The sequence below is a fragment of the Mustela nigripes genome, chromosome 4, assembly GCF_022355385.1.
Source record: "Mustela nigripes isolate SB6536 chromosome 4, MUSNIG.SB6536, whole genome shotgun sequence".
NCBI lineage: Eukaryota > Metazoa > Chordata > Mammalia > Carnivora > Mustelidae > Mustela > Mustela nigripes.
Window position 1 is genome coordinate 56,765,159 of NC_081560.1, and position 25,388 is coordinate 56,790,546.

Genomic DNA, 25,388 nt, shown 5'->3' on the forward strand with positions numbered 1-25,388 from the left:
ACTCCCCAGAGTGTGGAGCCCAGTATAAGGCTTGCTTCCAGGACCCAGAGTAAATGTCTTAAGCTGAAATCAAGAGTTAGATGCTCAACTGATTGAGCCACCCACGTGCCCCAGTGTTCAGACACCTTTTCATAGCAGATCCCTTTAAAATTTAGATACCTTGTTTTGAAGCCCATCAATTCTTTTTTGAGTCTCAAGCTTTACCTTTTTAATTAGTTCACTTGGGAAGAAAAGTCAGAATCTCCACAGAGATAAAGGTGTTTTTTTTTGCATTTTATTTTAATTTTTTTTTATAAACATATATTTTTATCCCCAGGGGTACAGGTCTGTGAATCACCAGGTTTACACACTTCACAGCACTCACCAAAGCACATACCCTCCCCAATGTCCATAATCCCACCCCCCTTCTCCAAACCCCCCTCCCCGCAGCAACCCTCAGTTTGTTTTGTGAGATTAAGAGTCCCTTATGGTTTGTCTCCCTCCCAATTCCATCTTGTTTCATTGATTCTTCTTCTACCCACTTAAGCCCCCATGTTGCATCACCACTTCCTCATATCAGGGAGATCATATGATAGTTGTCTTTCTCTGCTTGACTTATTTCACTAAGCATGATACGCTCTAGTTCCATCCATGTTGTCGCAAATGGCAAGATTTCATTTCTTTTGATGGCTGCATAGTATTCCATTGTGTATATATACCACATCTTCTTGATCCATTCATCTGTTGGTGGACATCTAGGTTCTTTCCATAGTTTGGCTATTGTGGACATTGCTGCTATAAACATTCGGGTGCACGTGCCCCTTTGGATCACTACGTTTGTATCTTTAGGGTAAATACCCAGTAGTGCAATTGCTGAGATAAAGTTTTTTAACCATGCTACTCATCTTGAAATCTTAGAAGGCTGTTTATCTTTTTTATTACAATAATAAATGAATACTCTTCTGCATCTCATATGTGGAGCTGCTTCTGGGAAAGAAAGAGGTGAAGAAAGAAGACTTAGGAGAAAACGTGCTGCCACCAGGTTGCTTTATGCCAAACATTTTAAGTCAGTTATCTATTATTATACAGTATTTATATGAAGGGAAATACTAATTAGAGAGGAAGTTTTCCACTTTTCTCAAGTTCTTTTTCTTCTCCATTATGTATTAACTACATCTAATTTAGTATTTCCCCCTAATTAAGGCACCCAAACTTTCAGAAAAACCTTCTGATCTTTCTTTTCCTTTTTTTTTTTTTTTTAAGATTTTATTAATTTATTTGACAGAGAACAGAGCAAGAGGGAGATGGAACACATGAGCAGGGTTCAGGGGAGCAGAGATAGAGGGAGAAGCAGGCTCCCCACTGAGCAAGGAGCCCAACAGGGGACTCAATCCCAGGACCCTGGGATCATGACTTGAGCTGAAGGGAAACCTTAACCGACTGAGCACCCAGGCGCCTCTGATCTTTCTTTTTTAAATAGAGGATTGAGATAGGGATTTAGGAATACAGAGAACTGGTGACACAGAAACATTCGGGTTTTATGGAAGAGGCTGCAGGCTTTGAAAACACCGAGTCATTCTTGGCAGCTCTGTAATCATAGACAGTCTTTCTGATTTCAGCTTTTTTATCTGTTAAGTGAGGTGGGTGATATTTATCCAATAGGATTATTGTGGAGAATAATGTGTATAAAGTACATAGCACAGTGCTTGACATGTGGATTCTCTATAAATTTTTTTGAAGATTTTATTTATTTATTCATCAGAGAGAGAAAAGAGAGAGCACAAGTAGGAGGAGTGGCAGGCAGAGGGAGAAGCAGGTTCCTTACTGAGCAGGGAGCCCAGTGCAGGGCTCGACCCCAAACCCTGGGATTATGACTTGAACTGAAGGCAGATGCTTAACTGACTGAGCCACCCAGGCATCTCTAGACTGTCTAAATTTTGAACTCATGTTTTGTTTTGTTTTTCTGTGTTTTTTCATGTGTAGGTAGTTACTTTGCTTTTTGACTTTGAAAACTAAATTTAATTTACTGTTTAGGTCGTCTGAGAAGAAGCATATTTTTAATGAAAGATGGTAGAGTTTTTACTCTCTCAGGAGAAAAATTACTCTTTTGGGAAATTTTCTGTTTTCTCAGTGAATAGACTTCAGTCTGTACTTGAACATGTTGGGATTTATTTATTCTTGGACATTGTAAGCATTCCAGATATCCCCTTTAGCTCCTAAAATGTTCATTTTCATTTGGAATATGTAGAAATAGAGAATATTTGAAATTCTGGTAATTCAGAATTATTTTATAATGAAAGAAGTGAATGCTTATCATACTTTTAATGCATACTTACTATGCAGCTATTAATTAGGAAATTCTTTAGGCTAGGACTTTTGGGAACCCACATGAAGGAGAAAGAAAAGAAAAAACTTTATTTTTATTCCATTTTAGTTTAACATTTTTATATCTATGAAAAGATCTTTGACCTAATATATGAGTAGATGAAATATTGACCTGCATTTACTTTTCTTTTAGGAAATAAATACTGTGAAACTGGCAGCGAACTTTGGGAAACTTTGCACAGTCCCCTTGGACAGCATTCTTGTAGACAATGTTGCACTACAATTTTTTATGGGTGGGTAAATCCGTTTTATGAAAATAAAACAGCCCTTGAAATTTTTAATAATCGTAAATATTACTAAACTTTAAATATCTGATATTAAGCATACCAAATATATCTTTCCTCCACTCCCCATTCTCTGAAGTGTTCCCTTTTTTGGAAATCATAGAGGTAGAGATTTATTTTGTTTAGAAGGAAAGAAATGCTTATTATAACTTAAATGTGCATTTGTTAAATAACTCATTTAAATTCTAGCAGATTCTATGAATTTAAATTATTTGAGAAGGAGTTCTTTATCAGCAACATTGTTTTTAACATTTGTATCATTTTGTGCATGAATAGGTCTTTGTTTTTATGTAATTTTAATACATATAAATATTTACTAATTTTGTTAATATATTTGACCTTGGAACAACATGGATTTGAACTGTGCAGATTCACTTATTTATATAGATTGTATATGATAAATACAGTATAGTAATACAAATGTATTTTCCTTATGATTCTCTTAACATTTTTTTCTCTAGCTTACTTTAAGAATATAGTACATACAGAATGTTGTATGTGTTCATTGTTTATATAATTGGGAAGGCTTCCAGTCAACAGTAGACTATTAGTAGTTATGGTTTTGGGAAGTCAGGAATTATACATGGATTTTTGAGTCCATGGTGAGTTGTGCCCCTGATCTAACCAGCAGTGTTCAGGGGTCAACTGTACATCAAAACTGCTTTTTATCTGGAGGACATTTTCAGTAAACCTCCCTGATTTTTCATTTTCATGACCAAAAACATAAATGCATGGCTTATTGAAGATCCTAATCCTTACTTTTAATATTTGTAAGAATATTAATATTATAATCCGTAATCTTTATTGAGAACAGAAGCCAAATGTTCCTGAAGTAGTTTCTTTCTGATGAAGCCTTCTGTAGTAATTTTATCTCCTAGAAATTTTATCATGAAAAATAAGATTTAAAAAAAAATGTGTGCTTCCATTTGTGTTTTCTATATAACTGTGATCTTTTTAACCTAACCAATTTGTGATGTAAGCATTCTTCATCTTAAGCATTTGCTTAACAGTTTGAAAATGTAGAGTTTTAAGTATTTGAAACTTTAATCTTTCTTAACTTGCATGGCTACATGCATCCAAAAATATGTGACATTAATATCTATGTTGTTATGGATTTTGTTTGGTAGATTACATGCAGCAAACTGGAGGTCAAGCACATCTCTTCTTCTGGATGACAGTGGAAGGATACCGAGTTACAGCCCAACAGCAACTCGAAGTTTTATTAAGTCGTCAGAAAGATGGAAAACATCAAACCAACCAAACCAAAGGTCTCTTAAGAGCAGCTGCTGTTGGAATATATGAACAGTATTTATCAGAAAAGGTGAGTCTCTGTTTTGATTAGTTTTTTTATCTTCTTTGGTAGTAACATTAGTAATAATATATTTTTTAAAGACACATTTATTCAGCATCATGATCAGACTATTACATTTAGCAATCAACAGCAAGGATGCAAAAAAAAAAAAAAAACTACATTAAAACCCTTTGTTGGAATGCTTTACACTTTCCACAGAACAGAAACTATGATAATCTGTTACACAATTAGTCACAAATACAGTCCTTGAACTTTTTGTACATACACATGAGTATTGTCTAAAACATGTCTTCTTTGAAGCAGCTAGGCCCTGCTACCCCTGTGTTTGGCTCAGTTCACAAATCTGTTATAACCTGTAGCCTCCCTGTCACCTCTCTGGCTCTCCTCTTCTGCTAAGCTATTTCCTGGCAGTAATTAAAACCTTCTGCCACTGCTATAGCTATTTATGCTGCTGGAACCACCTTGGTTTCATGGTTTAGCAAAGTATTGGCCTCTACTACCATAGGGGCTAGAACTTCTGCCTCCAAAATTTGCTCCTTTCATGGGTCCAAAATTTGAGGATTGATTGTTGTAATTGCCAAAATCATTACAGCTTCTGCCACCTCCAAAGTTGCTTCCATCATTACCAAATCTGTGATAGCCATCCCAACTGCCACCTTATCCACCACCGCCTCGACTGCCACCAAAAGCCACCTCGACCACTGAAGTTCCCTCCATGACCAAAGTTGTCATTCCCACCAAAACCACCTCCACGACGACCAGCAGTTTCCAAAACCACTTAGACCTCTTTGTGTGAATGAAGCACTAGCCCTCTCTTGCTTTGATAGGGCTTTTCCGTTCTTCACAGTTGTGGCCATTCAAAGTAAGGTATTTTTGAATGACAATCTTGTCTACAGAATCATAGTCATCAAATGTTACAAAGCAAAACTGCTCTTTTTGCCCCTGCTGCTGCTTTCCAATGACCACTTGCCACTTTCCAAAGGCACGTGGGAAAAGAATGGGGCACGAACAAGTCACTTCAAGAGAACGGGAGCAAGTGTCGGCAATTGAGAAGATTGCCTCCCAGAACAGCTCCTCAGTCCATACTTAATAGATACAGATAACAGTCAACAAGCAAGCAAGATATACCTGATCAAGCAGTATAGGATCTGTGGTTGAGTAAACACATTTAAAGGAATCATCTAATTAACTACAGGTGATCACTGGAGAAGGGGAGATAACAGAAAAAAGAAACAGGCTGGGCGTTCCCAGCTGCTAGGGCTTCAAGGATGTATATCATCTTCTCCCAGAGAGGCCTATTGCTGGTACATGTTCAAGCGTGTTTGGTCAGTACATTGTTCTGAGGGATGATTACACACTGCCTCAGTCAGTCATGATCTCAGTTTCTTTGATTTTCCCTTACTGTTCAAATGTAATCCCTTAGATGATATTCTTTCGTGTCGTCTTTGATGTTACCAACAAAAACTTTTTTCACGGTTAAGTGGGCACCAGGTTTTTGAGAATCTTCTCTTGAGATAGCTGTCTTTAGTTCCACAACTCTTCCTTGTGTGGAAGAGTGGCCTTGCATTCATGGCTGCATCCACCTCCTCCCCAGGGGCATATGTGACGAACCCAAAGCCTCTGGAGCGCTTGGTGTTTGGATATCTCATTACCACACAGTTCGTCTGTAAGTGTTCCGCATTGCTCAGAATGGCTCCTCGGACTCTCCTCGGTTTCAAAGCTCAGACCTCCAGTAAAGAGCTTCTGCATCTGTTCAGCCTCTTTGGGAGACCCTGACTTAGACATGATGGTGGTGGGAGGGGAGACTTGAATGAAGCTTACTCAGCAGCATCCCTGGGCAGAAAGGAGTAATCTAACAAAGTTTCTCAGTAATAATTTTTGTAATACTTCTGAATATTCATTACTTATAGTAAGCAGAACTACTTGCAAACCTTGTCTCATTTAATCTTGGTAACAGTCTTTCTGTATATTACTGTTCTTGTATTATAGGTAAAGAAGCTCATGTTTAGAAAATTGAATTAACTTTGCCAGGGTCATGCAAATACTAGTGACAAAGTCAAGATCAAAGTCACACATACTCTAGATTCAAGGATACAGAAGATTGAAAGTATAAGAATGGAAAAAGATAAACGATGCATACAGTAACCAAAACACAGCTGGAGCAGCTATCTAATATTAGATAATAGATTTTAAAACAAAAATTATTAATAGAAAAAACATTTTATAATGATAAAAAGGTCAATTGATCCTTGATTTACCGTCAAAAAAATAATTAGAAATACTACAGCAAAACCTCCACATACATAGGACAAAACCTGACAGAATTGAAGAGAGAAATAGACAATTCAACAACAGATGGATATTGAAGACTTCAGTAGTGATAGAACAAGTAGATAGAATATGACCAAAGATACACAGTAAATGAAGAACACTATAGAACACTATAAACCACTATCAAACCTGCACATCTATAGAATACTTTCCCTAAGAACAGCAGAGAATACACATTATTTTCAAGCTTATATGAAACATTGTCTGGGTTAGATTTTATTGCTAGGCCATAAAACAACTCTGAATTTAAGTGTTGAAATCATACAAAAGTATGTCCTTTTATCATAGTGGAATTAATTAGTAATTAACAGAAGGAGTTTTGAGAAATTATAAATTCTTAAAAATTAACACATTTCAAAATAGTCTCTGGGTCAAAAGAAATCAGAAGGAAATTAGGAGGTATTTTGAATTGAATGAAAACGAGAACACAGTGTATCAAAATTTATGGGATGCAGTTACCACAGTGCTTATAGAGAAATATGTCACTTTAAATGCCAAGTTAGAAGAAAGATCTTGAAGTAGCAATTTACATTTTCACCTTAAACTAGAAGGGGAATAGTAAAATAAATTCAAGGAAAACTGAAGGATCAGAATGGATATCCATGAAATGGAAAACAGAAAAACAGTAATGAAAATCAATATAGCCAAAAGTTGATTCTTTAAAATTGACAAACCTTTAGCCAGCTTGGCCAAGAAAAATAAAAAAGAAAGTCACAGATACCAAAATCATGAATCAAACAGAAGGCATCATCACCAACCCTATGGAAATAAAAAAGACTAAATGCAAATATAAACAACTTTACACTACAAATTAGAAAACTTAAATGATATGGGCAAATGTCTTGAAAGACACAGATTGAGAAACTCTATTTTTTTTTTTTTTTGGTGTTCTAGTTTTTTTTTTTTTTTTTTAATTTTTAAATTTTTTCATTAACGTGTAATATATTATTAGCCCCAGGGGTATAGATCTGTGAATCGCCAGGTTTACACACTTCACAGCACTAACCATAGCACATACCCTCCCCAATGTCCATAATCCCACCACCCTCTCGCTACCCCCTTGCAACCCTCTGTTTTTTGAGATTAAGAGTCTCTTATGGTTTGTCTCCCTCCCAATCCTACCTTGTTTCATTTATTCCTTTCCTACCCCCAGATCCCTCATGTTGCATCTTCCCTTCCTCATATCAGGGAGATCATATGATAGTTGTCTTTCTCTGGTTGACTTACTTCACTCAGCATAATACCCTCTAGTTCCATCCACATCATCGCAAATGGCAAGACGAAACTGTCATTCTGATACCAACACCAGACAGAGACATCATGAAGACTACAGACCAGTATTGCTCATGAATATGGACACAACAATCCACAAGATTCCGCATACTCCAGTATTTGTAACGGCTATGCCATAGAGTACCTTCGAATTTATACATACTAGCACAAAAATTGTATTTGAACTTTTAAAAATAAGATTTTATTTTTATTAGAGAGAAAGCAAGAGAGATAGTGAAAGAGAACATGAACAGGGAGGAGAGGGAGAAGCACACTCCCCACTGAGCAGGGAGCCTGGTGTGGGACTCAGTCCCAGGGACCTGGGATAATGACCTGAGCGGTAGGCAGGTACTTCACTGGCTAAGCTACCCACGTGCCCTTGTATTTGAATTTTAAGTGTGAATTTTATTTGAAAACTGCTTATTAGTCCATTTGCTTATATTTTTGCCAAATGAAATATATCATACTTTTTAAAGAGTGCATATTCTAAAGAATGTAACAGACACATTTGTATATACCATCTGGCTAAAGAAATAGAACATGTACTGTGCTTTTGAAGATCCTTAGTATATTTTTCACCTGTTTCACCTGTCTTGTTTGTCTGTTTTCTTTTTTCTTGATGAACTTAGTTTTCTGTAATTATTCACTTGCTTTCCCATACCATTTTACTATACATATATTTTCTAAAGCAGTATATTGCTTAGCTTTTTTTTAACCTTTATATAAATGGAATGGACTATATGCCTTGCTTTTATTCCCCTCATTATTATATTGCATTTTATACATGTTGATTTATATAAGTGTAATTCATTTGTACTGAAGCCCAAGAGTTTATTTACTTCAAAAATGTTTTTTTAAAGATTTTATTTATTTATTTGACAGAGCTCACAAGTAGGCAGAGAGGCAGGCAGAGACAGAGAGAGGGGGAAAGCAGGCTCCCTGCCTAGCAGGGAGCCCAGTGTGGGCTTCAATCCCAGGACCCCAGGATAATGACCTGAACCAAAGTCAGAGGCTTTAACCCACTGAGCCACCCAGGCGCTCCTACCTTCAAAAATATTTATGAGCAGTTTGGTTTGTTTCCCTTTCTTTTCTGTTGTACTTTTGCTCTGAATATTGCTGTTCATATTTCTACCTGAACACATTCAAGAGTTTCTGCTGTTTAAAAACACAGCTATAGTGTGTATATCTAAGTTTTTCTATGTTAATTTTTAAAGTAGGCTATAGAGTCAGCTCTGTTATATGTAGACCAGTTGAATGGATTACAGTTAATACTGGAAAAATGAAATAATAGTTATTAAGTCAGTTTTTTCCAGCATTTTAAAGATAGTATTTAATTGTTTTCTGGCTTTCATTATTTCCAGTGAGAAGTTAACTGTGAGTTTGTTATGTTTTTGAAGTTAATATTTCTTTAAAGCTTTGGAAAATATCCTAAGTCTTGGGAAACCCTTCTCCAAGATACTGTAAGTCCCACATTTTAGCAGTGGGTGGAGAAGATTGAGAAAAAATGCAAAACCCATACGTAATTCCAGAATTCAGTGCTAAAGGCAGCATTTTAGTGTCAGATGACTGTGGCGTGGATTTCTCTCCTTGGGTAGTCATTGCTCTCTTTTTCTCTTACCTTCTACTATTGGCAGTCATTGTTTACTCTTCACAGTAATAAATTCTCCATCGTGTAGCACTCCATGTATGGCTTAAGTGCATTGTTACCATGAATGTTAACTATTCATCTTTTGCTTTTCCTGTTCTGTGCTGTGTATTGTGATGGGACTTTTAAATTTTTAACATTATGAATATTGTAACCGAGGTTTCTAAAGTTCAGATAATGAAAATGAGAATGATTATGGTACCAACATCAGCATTACCCAGACATTGCCAATAGAAGAGGCTGAAGGACTAAATCATTTTAATGACAGATGGAAGGAGCCTTCTACCTGGGTTAGGGAGAGTAAATAACCAAAATAAAGCATACTGACTGCATGAAGAGCAAAAAATGTTTTGGGATTGATCTTGGTGGAGAAGGGGATATAAAAGCAAATTTGGAAACTGAATTTTGCAAATAATTTTAAGTCAGTAAAAAGTTTTTTTCATCTCCCCCAAAGACCTCACTGGTCAGTTAAAAGTAGTGGCTATTAAGTGAATTAGCTTGGGCATACTACACAAATGAACACACATTAGCCTGTACCTTTTTTTGTTTTGTTTTGTTTTTTTAAGATTTTGTTTACTTATTTGTCAGAGAGAGAGAGCAGGGGGGAGTGGCTGGCAGAGGGAGAAGCAGGCTGCCCACTGAGCAAGGAGGCTGATTGCGACTCCATCCCAGGACTGGGATCATGACCTGAACCAAAGGAAGACATTGAAGGACTGAGCTACCCAGGCATCCCACTTGCTTGCTTTTTAAAACTAGAATTAATTTTGGGTGCCTTTGGTAAGAAGTTTATGGACTGAAAGGAATTGGTGGCCCTTTGAAATTTAGACCTTACTCTGGTAGATCTCACCAGCAATCTTGCTTTCTGTAGTATATCGCGTTACATCAGATTGTGGCAATGAGAGTGTATTTTCCACTGGTGTTTGGTACTTTAATTTGAAAAAAATGGGAGTTTTAGATATCTTCTTGATTTCTAAGATTTTAGTAAATTGCAGAAAAAATAAAACAAACTTTGTTCATATATTTGTATATTTAGCAAACAGTGCATTTGATCTTAGCCAAAGGCCCAGAAGTTATTGCACACAGTACAGATGTAAATTTTAACAAATTCCTTTCAGTCCATAAAATTCTTACCAAAGAAAATGAAAAGATCTTACCTGCTAAATATCATATAGTCCTTCTATACAATACTGCTAAAACAGGGTATCACTTGCTTACCTGTGATACTGAGGTTTTCATAATAAAGATTTTTGGTCAGTTTTTAGTTTCTTCGAAACATTAGAAACAATGAAGGTTTTTTGTTTTGTTTTGTTTTTTTTAAGAGTCATTTATTTATTTGACAGCACAAGCAGGGGGAGCAACAGAGGCAGAGAGAGGAGCAGACTCTCTGCTGATCAGGGAGACCAATTCGGGGCTTGATCCTAGGACCCTGAGATCTTGACCAGAACCGAAGTTAGCCACTTAACCAACTGAGCCACCCAAGTGCCCCAACAGTGAGATTTTTGACATTATAAAAATGTCACAAAATAACTTCCTTAGACATTTGCTTCAACATGGCTATGATTATTGCCAGCCATAAAAAAGATACTAAAATATTGACATACAGTAAAGTCATATTTTCAAAGAATGTGGTAAGAATAGTGTCCCCTAATTTGAAAATACATTAAAAATAAATATGGAAAAGAATTAGGGTAAATAGAAATTTATAAATAAATAAATAACTCTCAACTAATGTTTGAAGAGGTTAAAAGGAACCTTGAAAAGGATAGATTGACCTGAGTTGTGTATGTATAGGCTACAAAGAAACCTCAATTTGTCAAAGAAGGGCTGATTGTTTTTGAAATGAGATTGTTGAGAACTCAAAAAAAATATCATAAGAAGGAGATAGTTAGCTTAAAAGGATTTTCTTAGTTTCTTTACTAAAACTATAATTTATTTGGAATTCACCTTTGGTCTCACAAGTTTAAATGACCTCTGTGTTTTAAAACCCATTTTCCTCGAGAAGGAGGTAATAACTTTTAGTGATATCCATTATGTTTAAAATGTTTAAAAAGGGCATTTTAGACACAAATAGTCTATATGTTAATTTATAGATGCAGTTCTTAGTAAGTAAAATGTAATTATTCTGTGCCTAAATAGTTCTACTGAAAAGACATTTAATTTGACATCAGCACATTGGGCTGATAACAGAAGTAAGTGTGACGTAGGCTTAAGAGCAGACCTGAAAGTCAAAGTGAATTTTGTATTTGATTGTATTCATTTATACCACTTGGTACAAAAAAATAAAAAAAGTGATGTCTTAAAATCTGCAAGCAGATCAGAGAAGTATTATTAAAAAAGGAGACTCAAAAAAGTAAAATATCTTATGGAATCATGGAATAAAAAGAAAATAATTTTTTGATTAAGTATAGATAGTCTGTTTAGTCTTATTGTAGGTATATAACTTTTTTTTTTCAAATATTTTATTTATTTGACAGAGACAGACACAGTGAGAGAAGGAACACAAGCAGGGGGAGTGGAAGGGGGAGACGCAGGCTTCCCACTGAGCAGGGAGCCCGATGCTAGGCTATATCCCAGGACCCTGAGATCATGACCCGAGCCAAAGGCAGATGTTTAATGACTGAGCCACCAACGTGCCTCTGTGTATAACTTTTTTCGAGGTCTTATATTTATACATTTTAACAATACACAATAATATAGCCTACAATATTTAAATATCTTTTAAAAAGCTTAAAAAGTTACATAGTGTATTAGAGGGTAAAACCTAGTATGTTTCTCTCAAACATTATTTGTTTAATTAGTCTTATTAATTACTAATTGCCGCTGATAACTAGACCTCTTATTTAAATAACCACATTTGTGTGAAAAGTACAGAATGCAGATTAATAGATGATTTTGGAAAAACACATCTTTGCATTTTTATGTTTAAAGTGATAAAAAATATACATAAATATTTTTTCTGTATTTATTTTTTTTAAGTAGGTAGATCTGGCTGGTTGTGTCTCATGAAAGCTCTTTAAAAGTATTGGTCACGTTATACCAAGGATGAGTCCTAACCCAGTTGTGTATATTTGAGACTATAGGAAAAAGTAAACTAAATGTAAAATGTTATGATTTTTAAGTATGCCTCTTATATCCTAGAAACTGAGTTTCTTGAGCTTAGAGGGCAACTGACAGGACAAAATAAGCTAAAATCAGTCCCTCTCTAATTTTTATCACGTACTTGAAGTTGTTCAATTCTTTTTTTGTTTCAGGGGAAACCACACACACCCCACCACCACCACCACCACCACATCCTCCTCTACACACACAAACAATAAATAAGCACTCCTTCCTTCCTCTTGCAAAAAACCCTAACCACCTACTTGGGTTTACTAATTAGAATGTAGAGTGAACCAGGGAGCATTAGACATTGTGTAAGCCTTTTTCTACACATTTATACCCTGTTGTTTACTTACTCTTGAAACCTTTTCTCCTTTTCTGTATTTATCCAGTCTTTTCCTTGGATAGAGAAATTATTTAAACAACGCATTCTTGTGCAAGTTTCTTTAGAATTTCCCATCCTGATCGTTCATTTATTCTCCAGAGCCTTCAGAGTTAAAAATTCAAAAGCTGGCATGCCAAAGATGACCATATTTCTAGCTTTTCAGCATTTTTTCTTTCAATAAAGAAATTTTTCACATTGAACATCAAATTTTATATTTGTGTGGCATATCTGTCATATTATGCTCATTAAAATGGAAGTTGTTGGAAAAATCAACATTTTATATTTTTTGCCCTCCCGTATCACACTGGAACTTCGCTGCAGCATTTTAAGTCAAATTTAGGAGAACAGTAATCTCTTAAAGACTATTTAAAAAGATTGTTTCTAGTGTTAAATAAGTAACAAATGACTTGCTCTTTTGGCAATCACATTAAATACACATCCAGGACTACTTGATACTCAGCACTAACTCCTCATGACAGTATTCCTATGTGCCAGACACTGGTTGTATGCCTTAGAAATCTCTTAATTTTTTAATATTTATTTTTTTTTTAAGATTTTATTTACTTGAGGTAGACAGAGGGAGGGAGAACATGAGCAGGGGAACAGGCAGAGAGAGGGGGATAAGCTGACTCCCTGCTGAGCAAGTTGCTGACTCAGGGCTCATTCCCAGGACTCTGGCATCATGACCTGAGCTGAAGGCAGCTGCTTAACCTACTGAGCCACTCAGGTGCCCAGATAAATCTTTCAATATGGTGAAATATTTATATGGTTAGTATTATCTCCATTTTACAGATTGAGGAAATGAATCTTATTGAGAGGTAACTAATTCAGCAAATGTCAAGATTTAAATCCATGTTTGTCTCCCAGTGTACTTTATACTAGTTGATGACAAGAAAGTTTTTTGTTTTGTTTCAGCCTTCTTAAATGTCAAGGTGTTGTTTACAAACCAGGGTTGTTTTTTGTTTTTTGTTTTACCAATTACTTTCAATAATATGGTTCCATCCATTATATAATTCTTCTACTCTAAGAAATAAGTTGTCTTTAGAAACTCAAAAAGGTCATTATTTTATTTTTCTCTGTTAGGCATCTCCAAGAGTTACTGTTGATGATTATTTGGTAGCAAAATTAGCAGATACTTTGAATCATGAAGATCCAACCCCTGAAATCTTTGATGACATTCAAAGGAAGGTATTATATATAACATTTGTCATTTGTATGTTTCTTATGAAAATGTGTTTTTATGTGCATGTAATTGATTTTTTAAATGGTTATTGAAACATAAAAGTATAATGGTAACTAAAAAGATAAGTTAACTGACTAACACTTCTCATTAAAAAAAAAAAAAAAGTAGGCCAGTCTTTTGTTTGTTTATTTAAATGACAAATGAGGAAAATCCTTATTTGGGTTGTTACTTAAATCTGGCTAAAGGCCCAGATATATAGTCATAGAATTTCATGAGTTAATAATGATGTATAAGTGGCCTGACATAAATTTATTTTACTGTGTTCCTGGAGCCTTTATGTAGACTTGTTTCTTAGAGAACACTAGTTCCTAGAACATTACCTATAACCTGTCATGTGACTTGCCTTGCACTGGGACCATTTTCCATGCACTTAGGTACTAGAGGGATTGTTGATTTTGAAATTAGTTGAGAAATCATTAGTTGTGATGTAGGCTTATTGCTGGCACCTTATAAATATGGAACCTGTGATTGATCATAACAAGACCTCATTCTAGCTTTTGTTGAAATCTTATTAGTGAAAATTAGTACATTATCTGTATTAATGGTGAAATATCTTGATTTATTTCAATAAGGTTTATGAATTGATGCTACGAGATGAAAGATTTTATCCTTCCTTCAGACAGAATGCACTTTATGTGCGCATGTTAGCTGAGCTGGATATGTTAAAAGATCCTAGTTTCAGAGGATCAGATGATGGTGATGGAGGTAAGGTGGCACAGTGCCTGTGTGTGTGTGTGCCCGTGTGCATGCATGTATACATAAATCTATTCCTATATACTGTTGACCAAAAGACAATGTTTCAAGCAAGGTAAAAAATGGCTTGAAGCCCAATATAAATTATAAAATATTTAAAACTCTATAAATGAATGACAAAATTTAGTCACTACACTAAATTAAAAGGCTGAAAATTTAGTAACAGATTAAAACACAACTATAAAAGCCTTGAAGTCTTCAGAAGAATGTTTTCTTGAGTTTGTCACCCAAATATTTTTATGGTATTTTCCGTTTTACTAGTAACTAATAATATTCATGACTAACAGCGGGATTATTGAGAAGATTAAATGAGATAACAAGCCATGATCTTGAGAATGTACCGTAAACTATATAAAGCATTGTTTAAAAAAATTTTTTTTCTCTTTTATAGTTCTGATTTTTATAATACTGTTTTCCAAATCCTGCATTGTATAAGGTAGAAGAAACTACATGTGTGGCTTATTCCAATCTTTCAGTTGTTTTCAAATGAGGATATTATCAGTATGACATAATAAAGAAAGCAGGCTTTGAGAATCAAAATATTTAGATTTTACTGCTGTTCTACTACTTAATACCTATAGTGATGTTGACCAAACACTTAATTTAAGTCTGATTTTTCTCAGTTGTAAATCTGGAAGAATAATTTTGTCATAGTAATATCTTACCTCAGAGTTGTTGTTAGAGCATTGTTGGATTTAAAGGAAATTATGTATAGGAGAATGATTTATAAACTAAAACATCAATTTTTATTAGTAGTATAAAAGCAGTTATTTAAAAATAGTGATAGAGGCAGCCTTTAGAGCACAGGCGTGCATATTATGAAGTCCAATGACCATTTTACTGGTGATCCAATTCAGAAGTACTTAGAAAACTAATAGAATATGTAAGGTGTGATAAGCCTCCTGGTATGTTGAAATAAGCAATGGAAATAAAAAGTAAGTGGGCAAGAGTTCACTAATTATTTTGAGAGTAATTTTAACCATTTATGAATAGGCTCTATGGACAGGACTACTTCAAGTTGGAGATAACAATACATCTGTTAGGTAGTTAGCATTGCTTTATTTTTATCTATCTTTTTTTAAATTTTTTAATTTTTATTTTTTATAAACATATAATGTATTTTTAGCCCCAGTGGTACAGGTCTGTGAATCGCCAGGTTTACACACTTCACAGCACTCACCGTAGCACATACCCTCCCCAGTGTCTGTAACCCCATCCCCCTCTCCTAACCTCCCTCCCCCCTGCAACCCACAGTTTGTTTTGTGAGATTAAGAGTCACTTGTGGTTTGTCTCCCTCCTAATCCCATCTTGTTTCATTTATTCTTCTCCCACCCTCTTAACTCCCCCATGTTGCATCTCCACTTCCTCATATCAGGGAGATCATATGACAGTTGTCTTTCTCCGCTTGACTTATTTCGCTAAGCATGATACTACCTATCTGTCTATTTATTTGATAGAGGGAGACACAGTGAGAGAGGGAACACAAGCAGGGGAAGTGGAAGAGGGGGAAACAGGCTTCCTGCCAGCCCAATGTGGGGCTCTATCCCAGGAACCTGGGATCATGACTTGAGCTGAAGGCAGACACTTAACAACTGAGACACCCAGGTGCCCCAGTTAGCATTGCTTTAAAAAATAATCTCTGTTATAGCAGGTTCGTACTCTTCTCATCCCCTCTCCCTCCTCCTTCTTTCCCTGGTCTGTATTAGTAAGAGTTTACTTTTTAAATAATCTAAGAAATCCAGTTACAGGAGTTTGCATTTGAGTTTTAATAATTCTATATTGGTTGTTGATCTAATATTTTGAGTTTTTAAATTAATACTTTTTCTGGTTTAACTTGTAAACCTGGAATAATGTTCCATTAACTGGATATGATTGCATAATTAAGGAAGTTTGGGTTTTTTTAAGAGTACTTCTGTGGGAACTGAGTAAAATTCAGTGTAACTCAAGTTTATCATACAGTGTTATTTGTATTTACTGTTTCTATTGAAAAATCTTTTACAGAGCTGCTATAAAATTTGCAAGTAGCAGTGTACTATATATAAAAAATATAAAAAAATAAATATTTTTATTTTCATTTCATCTAGAGATTTCTTAGTATTACGTAGTGTGTATACACACACACACACACACACTGTTTTATATATGTAGATACTCTAGAGATTTCTTAGTATTATATAGGATTTGCTAAATGACCCAGAATGAGAGGAGATAAATCATAATCAGCCAATTCTTTGAGCTTCTAAGTAATCTATAATTTAAAATGATGATAGTAGCATTACATTCTGTGGCAGTAGTTTTTGTTCCTATAGTATAAGAACTCTATCAAAGTCTTGTAAATTGACTTTAACTTTTATTCATATCTTTCTAGGCAATCTAGTTAGTTGTCATCCGTGCAACTAATGGAACCAATATTTTATCAGAAACTTCCCAAAACTTTCTTAAAGCATAAAGTACATTAAAAATTTTTTTCTGCGACTTGTCTTGATCTGAAGTAAATGTACTTCTCTAATGTATCAGCCACTGAGTCATCCTTCACATTGGAATTACTGATTGAAGTTTGGAATTATATACATTAATGTATTTTTTGTCTTTCTAGGACATTGCTTTTTAATGTTTTTTGTCCTTTTTGGTGACCTTTTATAATCTTTATAACTAAGAAATTGTCTAACTCCTTTTCATGAAACCATTTGAAAAAAGTATGTGGAAAGACAGGTATAAATATGTAGAATGATGGGTATAAATTCCTTTTCTTGAAACCATTTGAAAAAAGTATGTAGAATGATGGGTATAAATAAATGTCAGGTTTATTGTTTTTGCTTGTGTTTAGGTTTTAGGCAGCTGCTGGGATTTTTTTCAAATAGTAATGCTTATGATTTTCTTGTTATTATAAGATTGTTTAATCAAAAATAGGCCTTCCCCACATTTTTTGTTATAAAATCAGTTTTATCTTTAAAATTAAGTTTCTTGAGGTACCTGGGTCGCTCGTTCTGTTAAGCATCTGCTTTCGGCTCAGGTCATGATTCCAGGGTTCTGGGATCAAGCCTTGTGTCGTGCTCCCTGCTCAGAGGAGAGCCTGCTTCTCCGTCTCCTTCTTTGCCCTGCTCCCGCTCATTTTCTCTCTCTTTCTCTCTCTCAAATAAATAAAATTAAAAAAAAATAATATTCTTGACAATTTATTTTTTAGACATTTTAAAAATAATTCTCTAATCTAGTTTTTAACTATTATAGATAATTTTTTTAAAAATGGAGGCTACAGGCGAGCCTAAAATGAATGAATGCGCCAAGTCTTATTATGTGTGATTATATCCTTCAGTGGGTTGGTTTTTTTTCCCCTTCTGAGGAAGGAATTTCATTCCTATTTAATCAAACTTCAGTAGGTAGGTAGGTAGGTAGCTGAATGGCTTTTGTAAGCCTCCCCTTTTTTCCTTCTCTTCCTCTTTGTATTGCATTTTAGTTCAGCCTTAAAATACTTGATATTTCTCATTCATTAAAACCATGTTAATTGATTAACCATATTAATATATTTAATAATTAAATATTTAAAATATTTAAATAATGCTCTGTTTTAATTTTACTCACATTTTTCGTGCCATATGAAATCATACTTTTGTTTTCTAATGTTCATAGGCAGTTATCAAAATCTTGACTAAATATGGGCCTTGATTGATTTTAGACTCTATTTCCGGATCTTCTTATTGTTGATCACAAAACTAAATTACACCTTGTTTTCCTTCTGATTGCTCTTTTAACTTGATTTGTCTTTGGTAGAAAGATTTAAGAAGTGGGCAGACTACAGAAGGAAGTAGGAGGTATATAATTGAATAAGGTGGATAGAGAACTGTTTGCTCATTTTAATTATCACTTTGCTGTTAACAGGGGGTAATTCTAGGTGGAATTTCCTGTTTATTTTTTGTGACCATAGGTCTGAGGGACCAAGAAATGTTGTTGGGCATTTAGAGTTGTTGAAGCTGGATAGCAACACGAACTGCTTCTTTCTAAAAGTAATAGAAAGTGGTTTTGAAGACCTGTTTAGATATCTAGATTCATAAATAATCTCTTAAGTTCTAGAAGCCATACATTAACTTTAAGCTGTATATGTTTACTGCTTCACCATATATTCATTTCTGTTTTTAAGTGAGAGACATCTTAATTGGTAACTTTGTGTGCTTATATATAGTATAAAACACCGAAGGAAAAGACATTAATTTTAATAATGTGTAATTGACTTGGCTCTCTAATGTTACTTTCTAAAATAATTTTTAGCTTTTTAATTAAATGGCAGTGCATATGGAGTTTATGTATCTTTTTCTATTGGTTATATATTGATCTGTGAATCTAGGGTTGTAATGTTTTTGAGCCAAATCTACCAAGAATAAGTGGACATAATCGGTATATTATATATATACACTAATCTATTTATTCTTCACATGAAAGAAAAGTTTTATTTGTATTATTTCTTAATCCAGCAAGACAGAACTAACAAAAAAACCTTGACATTTCCTAATGAACTTCACTCTACAGTTTTCTTCATGTTTATGTTTTATCAGAAAACTTTATGTGATACAATAAGAATAAAATATTTAATAATTGCTCTCCTGTACATGAATGTCTATTTTTGGTGTGTGTTTTGTAGGGGCAACTCACACACACACACACACACATATATATATATATATATATATACATATATGTGTATATATATTTTGTTTTGTTTTCCTCTGAATATGTGGCTCACAAAAACATGAGGCTTAAGGGAGCTGGTGTTTGGGGAGTAGTATACCACAGTTTCCTTTGCTGTTTCATTATGTCTTTGCTTGGGTGACTTTCATTCTTGGTGTTTGAACCTTAGGTAAAACAGCTCTTTCAAAAGTTTTTTTCTATACTAACTTGAATTTCTCCTCCCACAGAGTCTTTTAATGGGTCTCCTACTGGAAGCATAAATTTGGTAAGTTATTATTATGGGCACTTAATTATCACAGTGACTTAAAAATATAAAAATAAATATGCATAAGTAAATATTAGAAGCTCTCAGATCATCCTTTAATATAATGAGAAGTTATTTACTTTAAATGTTAAATTCACATAATAAGCATCTCTGAAATTTATTTTTATTTTTAAAAAATGGTAAAAAAGGTGACTTCATTATTTCCAATCCCAATATGTAGTATTTTGAAATGACTCTTTGGTTAGTGCTATGTTGGATAGTAAACTTGTAATATACAAATGTTTACATTGAAATTAGGTTTTATTTTTTGTATGTAGAAAAGAAATACAAAATTAAGATATCTGAAAACTCCCAGATACTTCTTAACGTGTGCACTATAACCAGTTCTGGTTGTTGTAAAAATTATTTTTAAGCTTAAGGCCTTAGAGTAAATTAAGCAACATCATTTTATGATTACCAATTTAAGAGTGATATATTTTTAGCACATAAGCTGTCATTGGCATTTTATACATTCACAGTGAAGTGTGAAATAGTGAACATTTCAGTTCTTTTGTATATCCATCCTTGTAATGAATAAGTTATTTCATAAAATGCTGCAAGGAAGAAATATGTTCTATGAAAGTTTCAGTCTAGGGTTTGTAGGGAATTAGAGATTATTTGCTTTGTTCTTATTCTATTTACATTACTTTTTCTTTCACTTTCTGTAAAAGCTAAATGGTCTGTAGGCCCATTATTTTATGTTGTATTCTGTATAACTATATTTCAAAAAATAACCTTATTGAGTGTTTTATTACTCTACAAAGTACAGCCTGTAACAAAACACTGAAGCAGTCAGCCATAGTGTTGTGTCAGATATGATGTAGCATTTGAAATATTTTCCTAAATCCTAAATTTGGTATCATTACCATTTGTTCTTTATATTTTGTAACCTTATAACAAAAAGGAATAGCTCCTAGAGCATGAAGAAAGTATTAGCAATAATGTTCATTTATAATGAAAGTTTTCAAGTGTGATGAAGCTTCATTCATTTGAAATTTCAATTAGTCACACTTTTGTAGTGCTTGTACAAGTGTTTGAACACTAGTAACAAATACTTTTTTTTTCTTTATTCCATATCTGGAATAAATGCTTTTTCAAATAAGAGTGATTCCTTTGTCACATATAAATATAAATCACATAGTCTCTCTTGATTGACAAAGGTCACACTTGAGGTCAGTGATTTGCAGTATTTTGTTACTCACATGAATCTATTATATTCAAGGTTTTAAATAGCTAGAGTTTTTTTAATTCTTTCTTCTTTAATATATAGACAAATTTTAGTGGATAGCTACATTTAAAAAATAGTTTCAAGATTGTAAAATAGATCATAATAGTTTTTTCCAATATAGTAAGCAAAGAAAATATTTAATGTGGGGACTTACTCATTTTTTATTTGGGACTGGCAGGTAAATTTTAGGCATTTCTAGCAGTGCAGTCGTTGTTATATGGATTATCACAGTAAAGCTGAACTTTACTTTTTTGTTTCAGCATGATGTTAAATAAAAAAATTCTTTTTTTTGCAAGCAGTCCAAGAATCTTAACCGAAGGATTACTTTACAAAAATTATATTTTATTTCAGGACAGCATTAGTCTACTTGTTTTGAAATAACATTTTTCTTTTATTAAATAATACTTATTCTAAACAGAATGTAGTTGATATTTCACTAATTATAATTTTATAGTCTACTTGATAATTACATTTGCCTTATATCTGTGACTAATGTTTAAGAGATGTTTCATTGGATTTTTTCATCATATTAAATGGAAATAATATTATTTAAGTGTGCTATAAAAAGACATACAGGTACAAAGTTTTCTAACAATTTCTGTGTTGCATAGCATAAGATGGTAACGTTTAAAGCAATAAGTACTGTTGTGCTGTTGAAATGTTACTACAAAGGAGGGTTAATAGTAACAAAAATACTTCTTGAAAAACAATTGTTTTATATTCTCTGCGATCGCTTATAATTAGAAGATCATAATCGATAACAATCTAAATTTTGTAGAATATTCTATTTTCTTGAGGCTTCTATCTTTCACATAAAAGTAGTATTAAAACAAAGGTTGTGTTTCTATCAAGATGTTTTATTACAGGTCATACGACCACTTAAAAATAAGTGCACTCTCTTTTCAGAGCATTATAATTCATTCTGTAAACTGACAAAGTTGTAGAACTAGTATTATACTGTTGTACCATTGAGAACATTGAGGTACAAGAAAGAGTTGATTTGGCTAAAGTCTCTTAGGGTGTCACTGGTGAAGCCTGGACTAGACCCGTTTTAATTTAATGATTTGTCCACTTGACTTGACCTGGGAAATATTGGATTATCTATATGTTGTTGCATATTTTGCTTCTCCTAATGAACAGTCTTAAGTAGTAACCTTTTGGCTTTCTTCTCAGAATGTAGTTGCCTTAATTTAAATGGGCTTGCAAGGCTTGCAAGCATTCCTTTCTAAGGAGAGCAATTTCAAATGAACTCTTTTTTGTTGTTGTTTATGTCATATATGGCTGCATTTAAGTCATTTAAATGACTCTTCTAGTAATATCTACAATATCATGTTAGGTCCCAAAGTTCATTCAGATCCTGTGGTTTTTAGAGTTTAAGAAGCGTGTGAATCATATGTCTGTGTGTCAGAGGTCCTCAAGACCATTTTGATGTTCATTGATTGTTAGATGACTCATAGGCCTTAGCATAGTCTGACTCCTGTGGAAAGGATTTATTAGAGAAAAAGAATAGAAAGCAAAATAAGGGGGTGGCTGGGTGGCTCAGTGGATTAAGCTCTCTCTGCCTACTTGTGATCTATCTCTCTCTGTCAAATAAATAAATAAAATCTTTAAAGAAAAGAAAGCAAAAATCAGCACAGGGAAAAGGCCATGCAGCAAAGTCCAGAGGAAACCAGGTACAAGTATCCAAGAATCCTCTCCCATGAAAGTTACCTTAGGCAAACTTAATTCCTCCAGAAATGAATGTGACAACACATGTGATATGTTGCTACCAGGAAAGCTCATCTGAGACTAAGTGACGAGGATTTTCATTGAAGGCAGGTCACGTAGACAAACCTCTAGTTAGTACATACTAAAATTCCAGACTCCCAGAAGGAAAGCAGGTGTTCAGCATAAACAGTTATTAGGTACAGTGAACTCTTTGCAGTTAAGGAATGGTGGGAACCTTCCCTAATTCTAAATTCCCACATGTCATCCAGGGGCCAGGCTTGCAAGCATTCCTTTCTAAGGAGAACAATTTCAAATGAACTCTTTTTTGTTGTTGTTGTTGTTTTCTAGCTTTATTGAGATATAATTGACATAAAACATTATATAAGTTGAAGAGGTACAACATATTGGTTTGATACACTTTAGGGTTAGCTAACCCCTCCATCACATCACACAATTAATTATCATTTCTTTTTATATTGAGAATATTTAAGATTACCCTCTTAGTGATTCCAAGTATATAATATTGTGTTACTATTATTATTTGAAATATATTTGACTCATTAACTCTTTCTGTACAGCATTATGTGATTATGTGCCCTTCTAGGTATATGTGGGTGTGTGTATATGGGCAAAAATGTCTTAAATTTAAACCCAAAGGCCATAGTTGAATAAAGATTCATTTTGGGTCACTCTGATAATTTTTTGTCTGTGGAACTGTTTTTGAAAATTATTTAAAATCTCTTAGACTCTGAAATCACTTCATGGAAATAACAAATCATAACAGGCAACATTTTTTTTGTGTTAGGTAGTCTTACTAAATATTTTACATGTCTTTTTATTTAATCCTTATATAACCCTATGATGTATAGGTACTCATTTTATAGATAAGGAATCTAAAATCATTTCCAAATTAACTAAAATGTTAAATAATACAGAATTGGCTCTAGTATAGGTCAACATTAAAAAAATTAAAATGTTAACTTAAGAATATGTCTAATTATTTTTATCCATATTTTTTTCCTTGCCATGTATTGAATATAATTGAGAAGTAACAAATGTCGGTATATGGATAAGCAATGAAGGAGGAAATAATCGACGAAGTTCATTTCTGAAATACTTTGTATTATAGTTTTTTAATTCTGTATTTTCTCTCTCTCCTGTTAGTATAAATAGAGAGGTTTTTTTGTTGGGGGAGAATGCAGACAATATAAAGTTTATATTGTGGGGCAAGATGAGTAAGGCATATATGATACAAGATGCTTTAACATTTTTTTCCTTATAAAATTAAACTTTTTTTTTTTCTTTACCAAGTCTTTAGATGACCTTTCAAATGTATCTTCCGATGACTCAGTACAACTTCATGCTTACATTTCAGACACTGGTAAGAGACTTTGTGGTATAATTATTACTCAAAAGTTATTAATTATTATTACCCTTGGATTATTTTCCACATTTACTTTTACAAACAATTTTTCTCATCTGTAGTCATTTTTAAGTTACATTTTTTTCTGCAGCATGTTTTTCATTAAATTCTGTTATTTTTATTTGTGTATATGGCTTGATACATACTCTTTATTGTGTTCAGTGATTCTTTGTGTATATGTTATGATGTACTTGTGTATCTTCTTTCTCTAAGGTTGTTACTGTTAACATTTGAAAAACTTAAACTCTAAGCATTTTGTCATTGCTAATAAACTCTTGAAACCTAATCTTTTCTTCTTGTTTGCGTCTGGCTGATAATTATCCGCATAATTCTTATTAAATTGCTTGGGGCTGGCTTTAGCTTGGGGCTGGCTTTAGCTCTAATTTTTTTATACATGCAAAGTCAAACTAGGTAAATGGGTTAATGAAATGTTGGTATAGGAGTTCACAGAAGCTTAAGAAATGCTTAGATGAGGTAAGAAACCTCTAAAATTTTGTGACTCAGTCAGCATACATGCAAAATGTTTAGTCAAGTAAGAAAAAAATCAATTTCCATCATTGCCATTGGGTTATTAGATAATGCCATGAGTAGTAATTAATGATGGTTTACTTATCCTTCCTCTCACTATTACTAGATTATAGGAGTGTGTCTATCAGATTACATTTGGAATATTACCATACTGAGGTATCTCAGGTCAGTTTCGTGCTTACATTTGAGGTAACTAAAAGGAGATTTTATAGTGGAAGTACAGTTTAAAAGATAATTTGCATTTTTTAAAAAGATCTCTGTTTTCTTTTTCTTCCCACTGGTGCTGGAGTCTCATTTTGCATTGTGTTCCCTGCCGTATTTCTCAAATAACTTATTAATAATTGCTGTCTAAGTTGTTTTTTTATCATTTACAGTTAGTTGGTGCATACATTACTCTGCTTGTAAAAGTCATTAGATAGCAACTTTCTCAATAAAACCAGAAGTTCTGTTGCTTTTCGTTCTAGCTTTGTTAAAGTTGTTTCACTTTTACTTCATGAAACTTTAAAATTCTTTTTAAGAATCTCTCTTTTCTTTGTTGGTTTGTCTTCCAAATATTAAAGTCTTTGTTAAACCGCAAATGTTTAGTATTTGTCCTTATATTTCTTTCTTTTTTTTTTTAAATATAATTTTTTATTTTTTATAAACATATATTTTTATCCCCAGGGGTACAGGTCTGTGAATCACCAGGTTTACACACTTCACAGCACTCACCAAAACACATACCCTCCCCAATGTCCATAATACCACCCCCTTCTTCCAAACCCCCTCCCCCCAGCAACCCTCAGTTTGTTTTGTGAGATTAAGAGTCACTTATGGTTTGTCTCCCTCCC

At 33.7% G+C, this 25,388-nt stretch overlaps 1 protein-coding gene and 1 pseudogene across 2 annotated transcripts in view; one reads left to right on the forward strand and one right to left on the reverse strand.

Annotated features, from left to right (window-relative positions):
• SNX13 (sorting nexin 13) overlaps window positions 1–25,388 on the forward strand; it is a 130,196-nt gene that overhangs the window by 77,127 nt on the left and 27,681 nt on the right. For both annotated transcript variants that reach the window (XM_059396750.1, XM_059396751.1), the window contains exons 12-17: window positions 2,498–2,597; window positions 3,776–3,969; window positions 13,776–13,880; window positions 14,508–14,640; window positions 19,596–19,633; window positions 23,919–23,988. In XM_059396750.1, the coding sequence (XP_059252733.1) occupies window positions 2,498–2,597; window positions 3,776–3,969; window positions 13,776–13,880; window positions 14,508–14,640; window positions 19,596–19,633; window positions 23,919–23,988 (640 nt within the window). The remainder of the gene's footprint in view (window positions 1–2,497; window positions 2,598–3,775; window positions 3,970–13,775; window positions 13,881–14,507; window positions 14,641–19,595; window positions 19,634–23,918; window positions 23,989–25,388) is intronic.
• On the reverse strand, window positions 4,375–5,745 carry LOC132015041 (heterogeneous nuclear ribonucleoprotein A1-like; annotated as a pseudogene).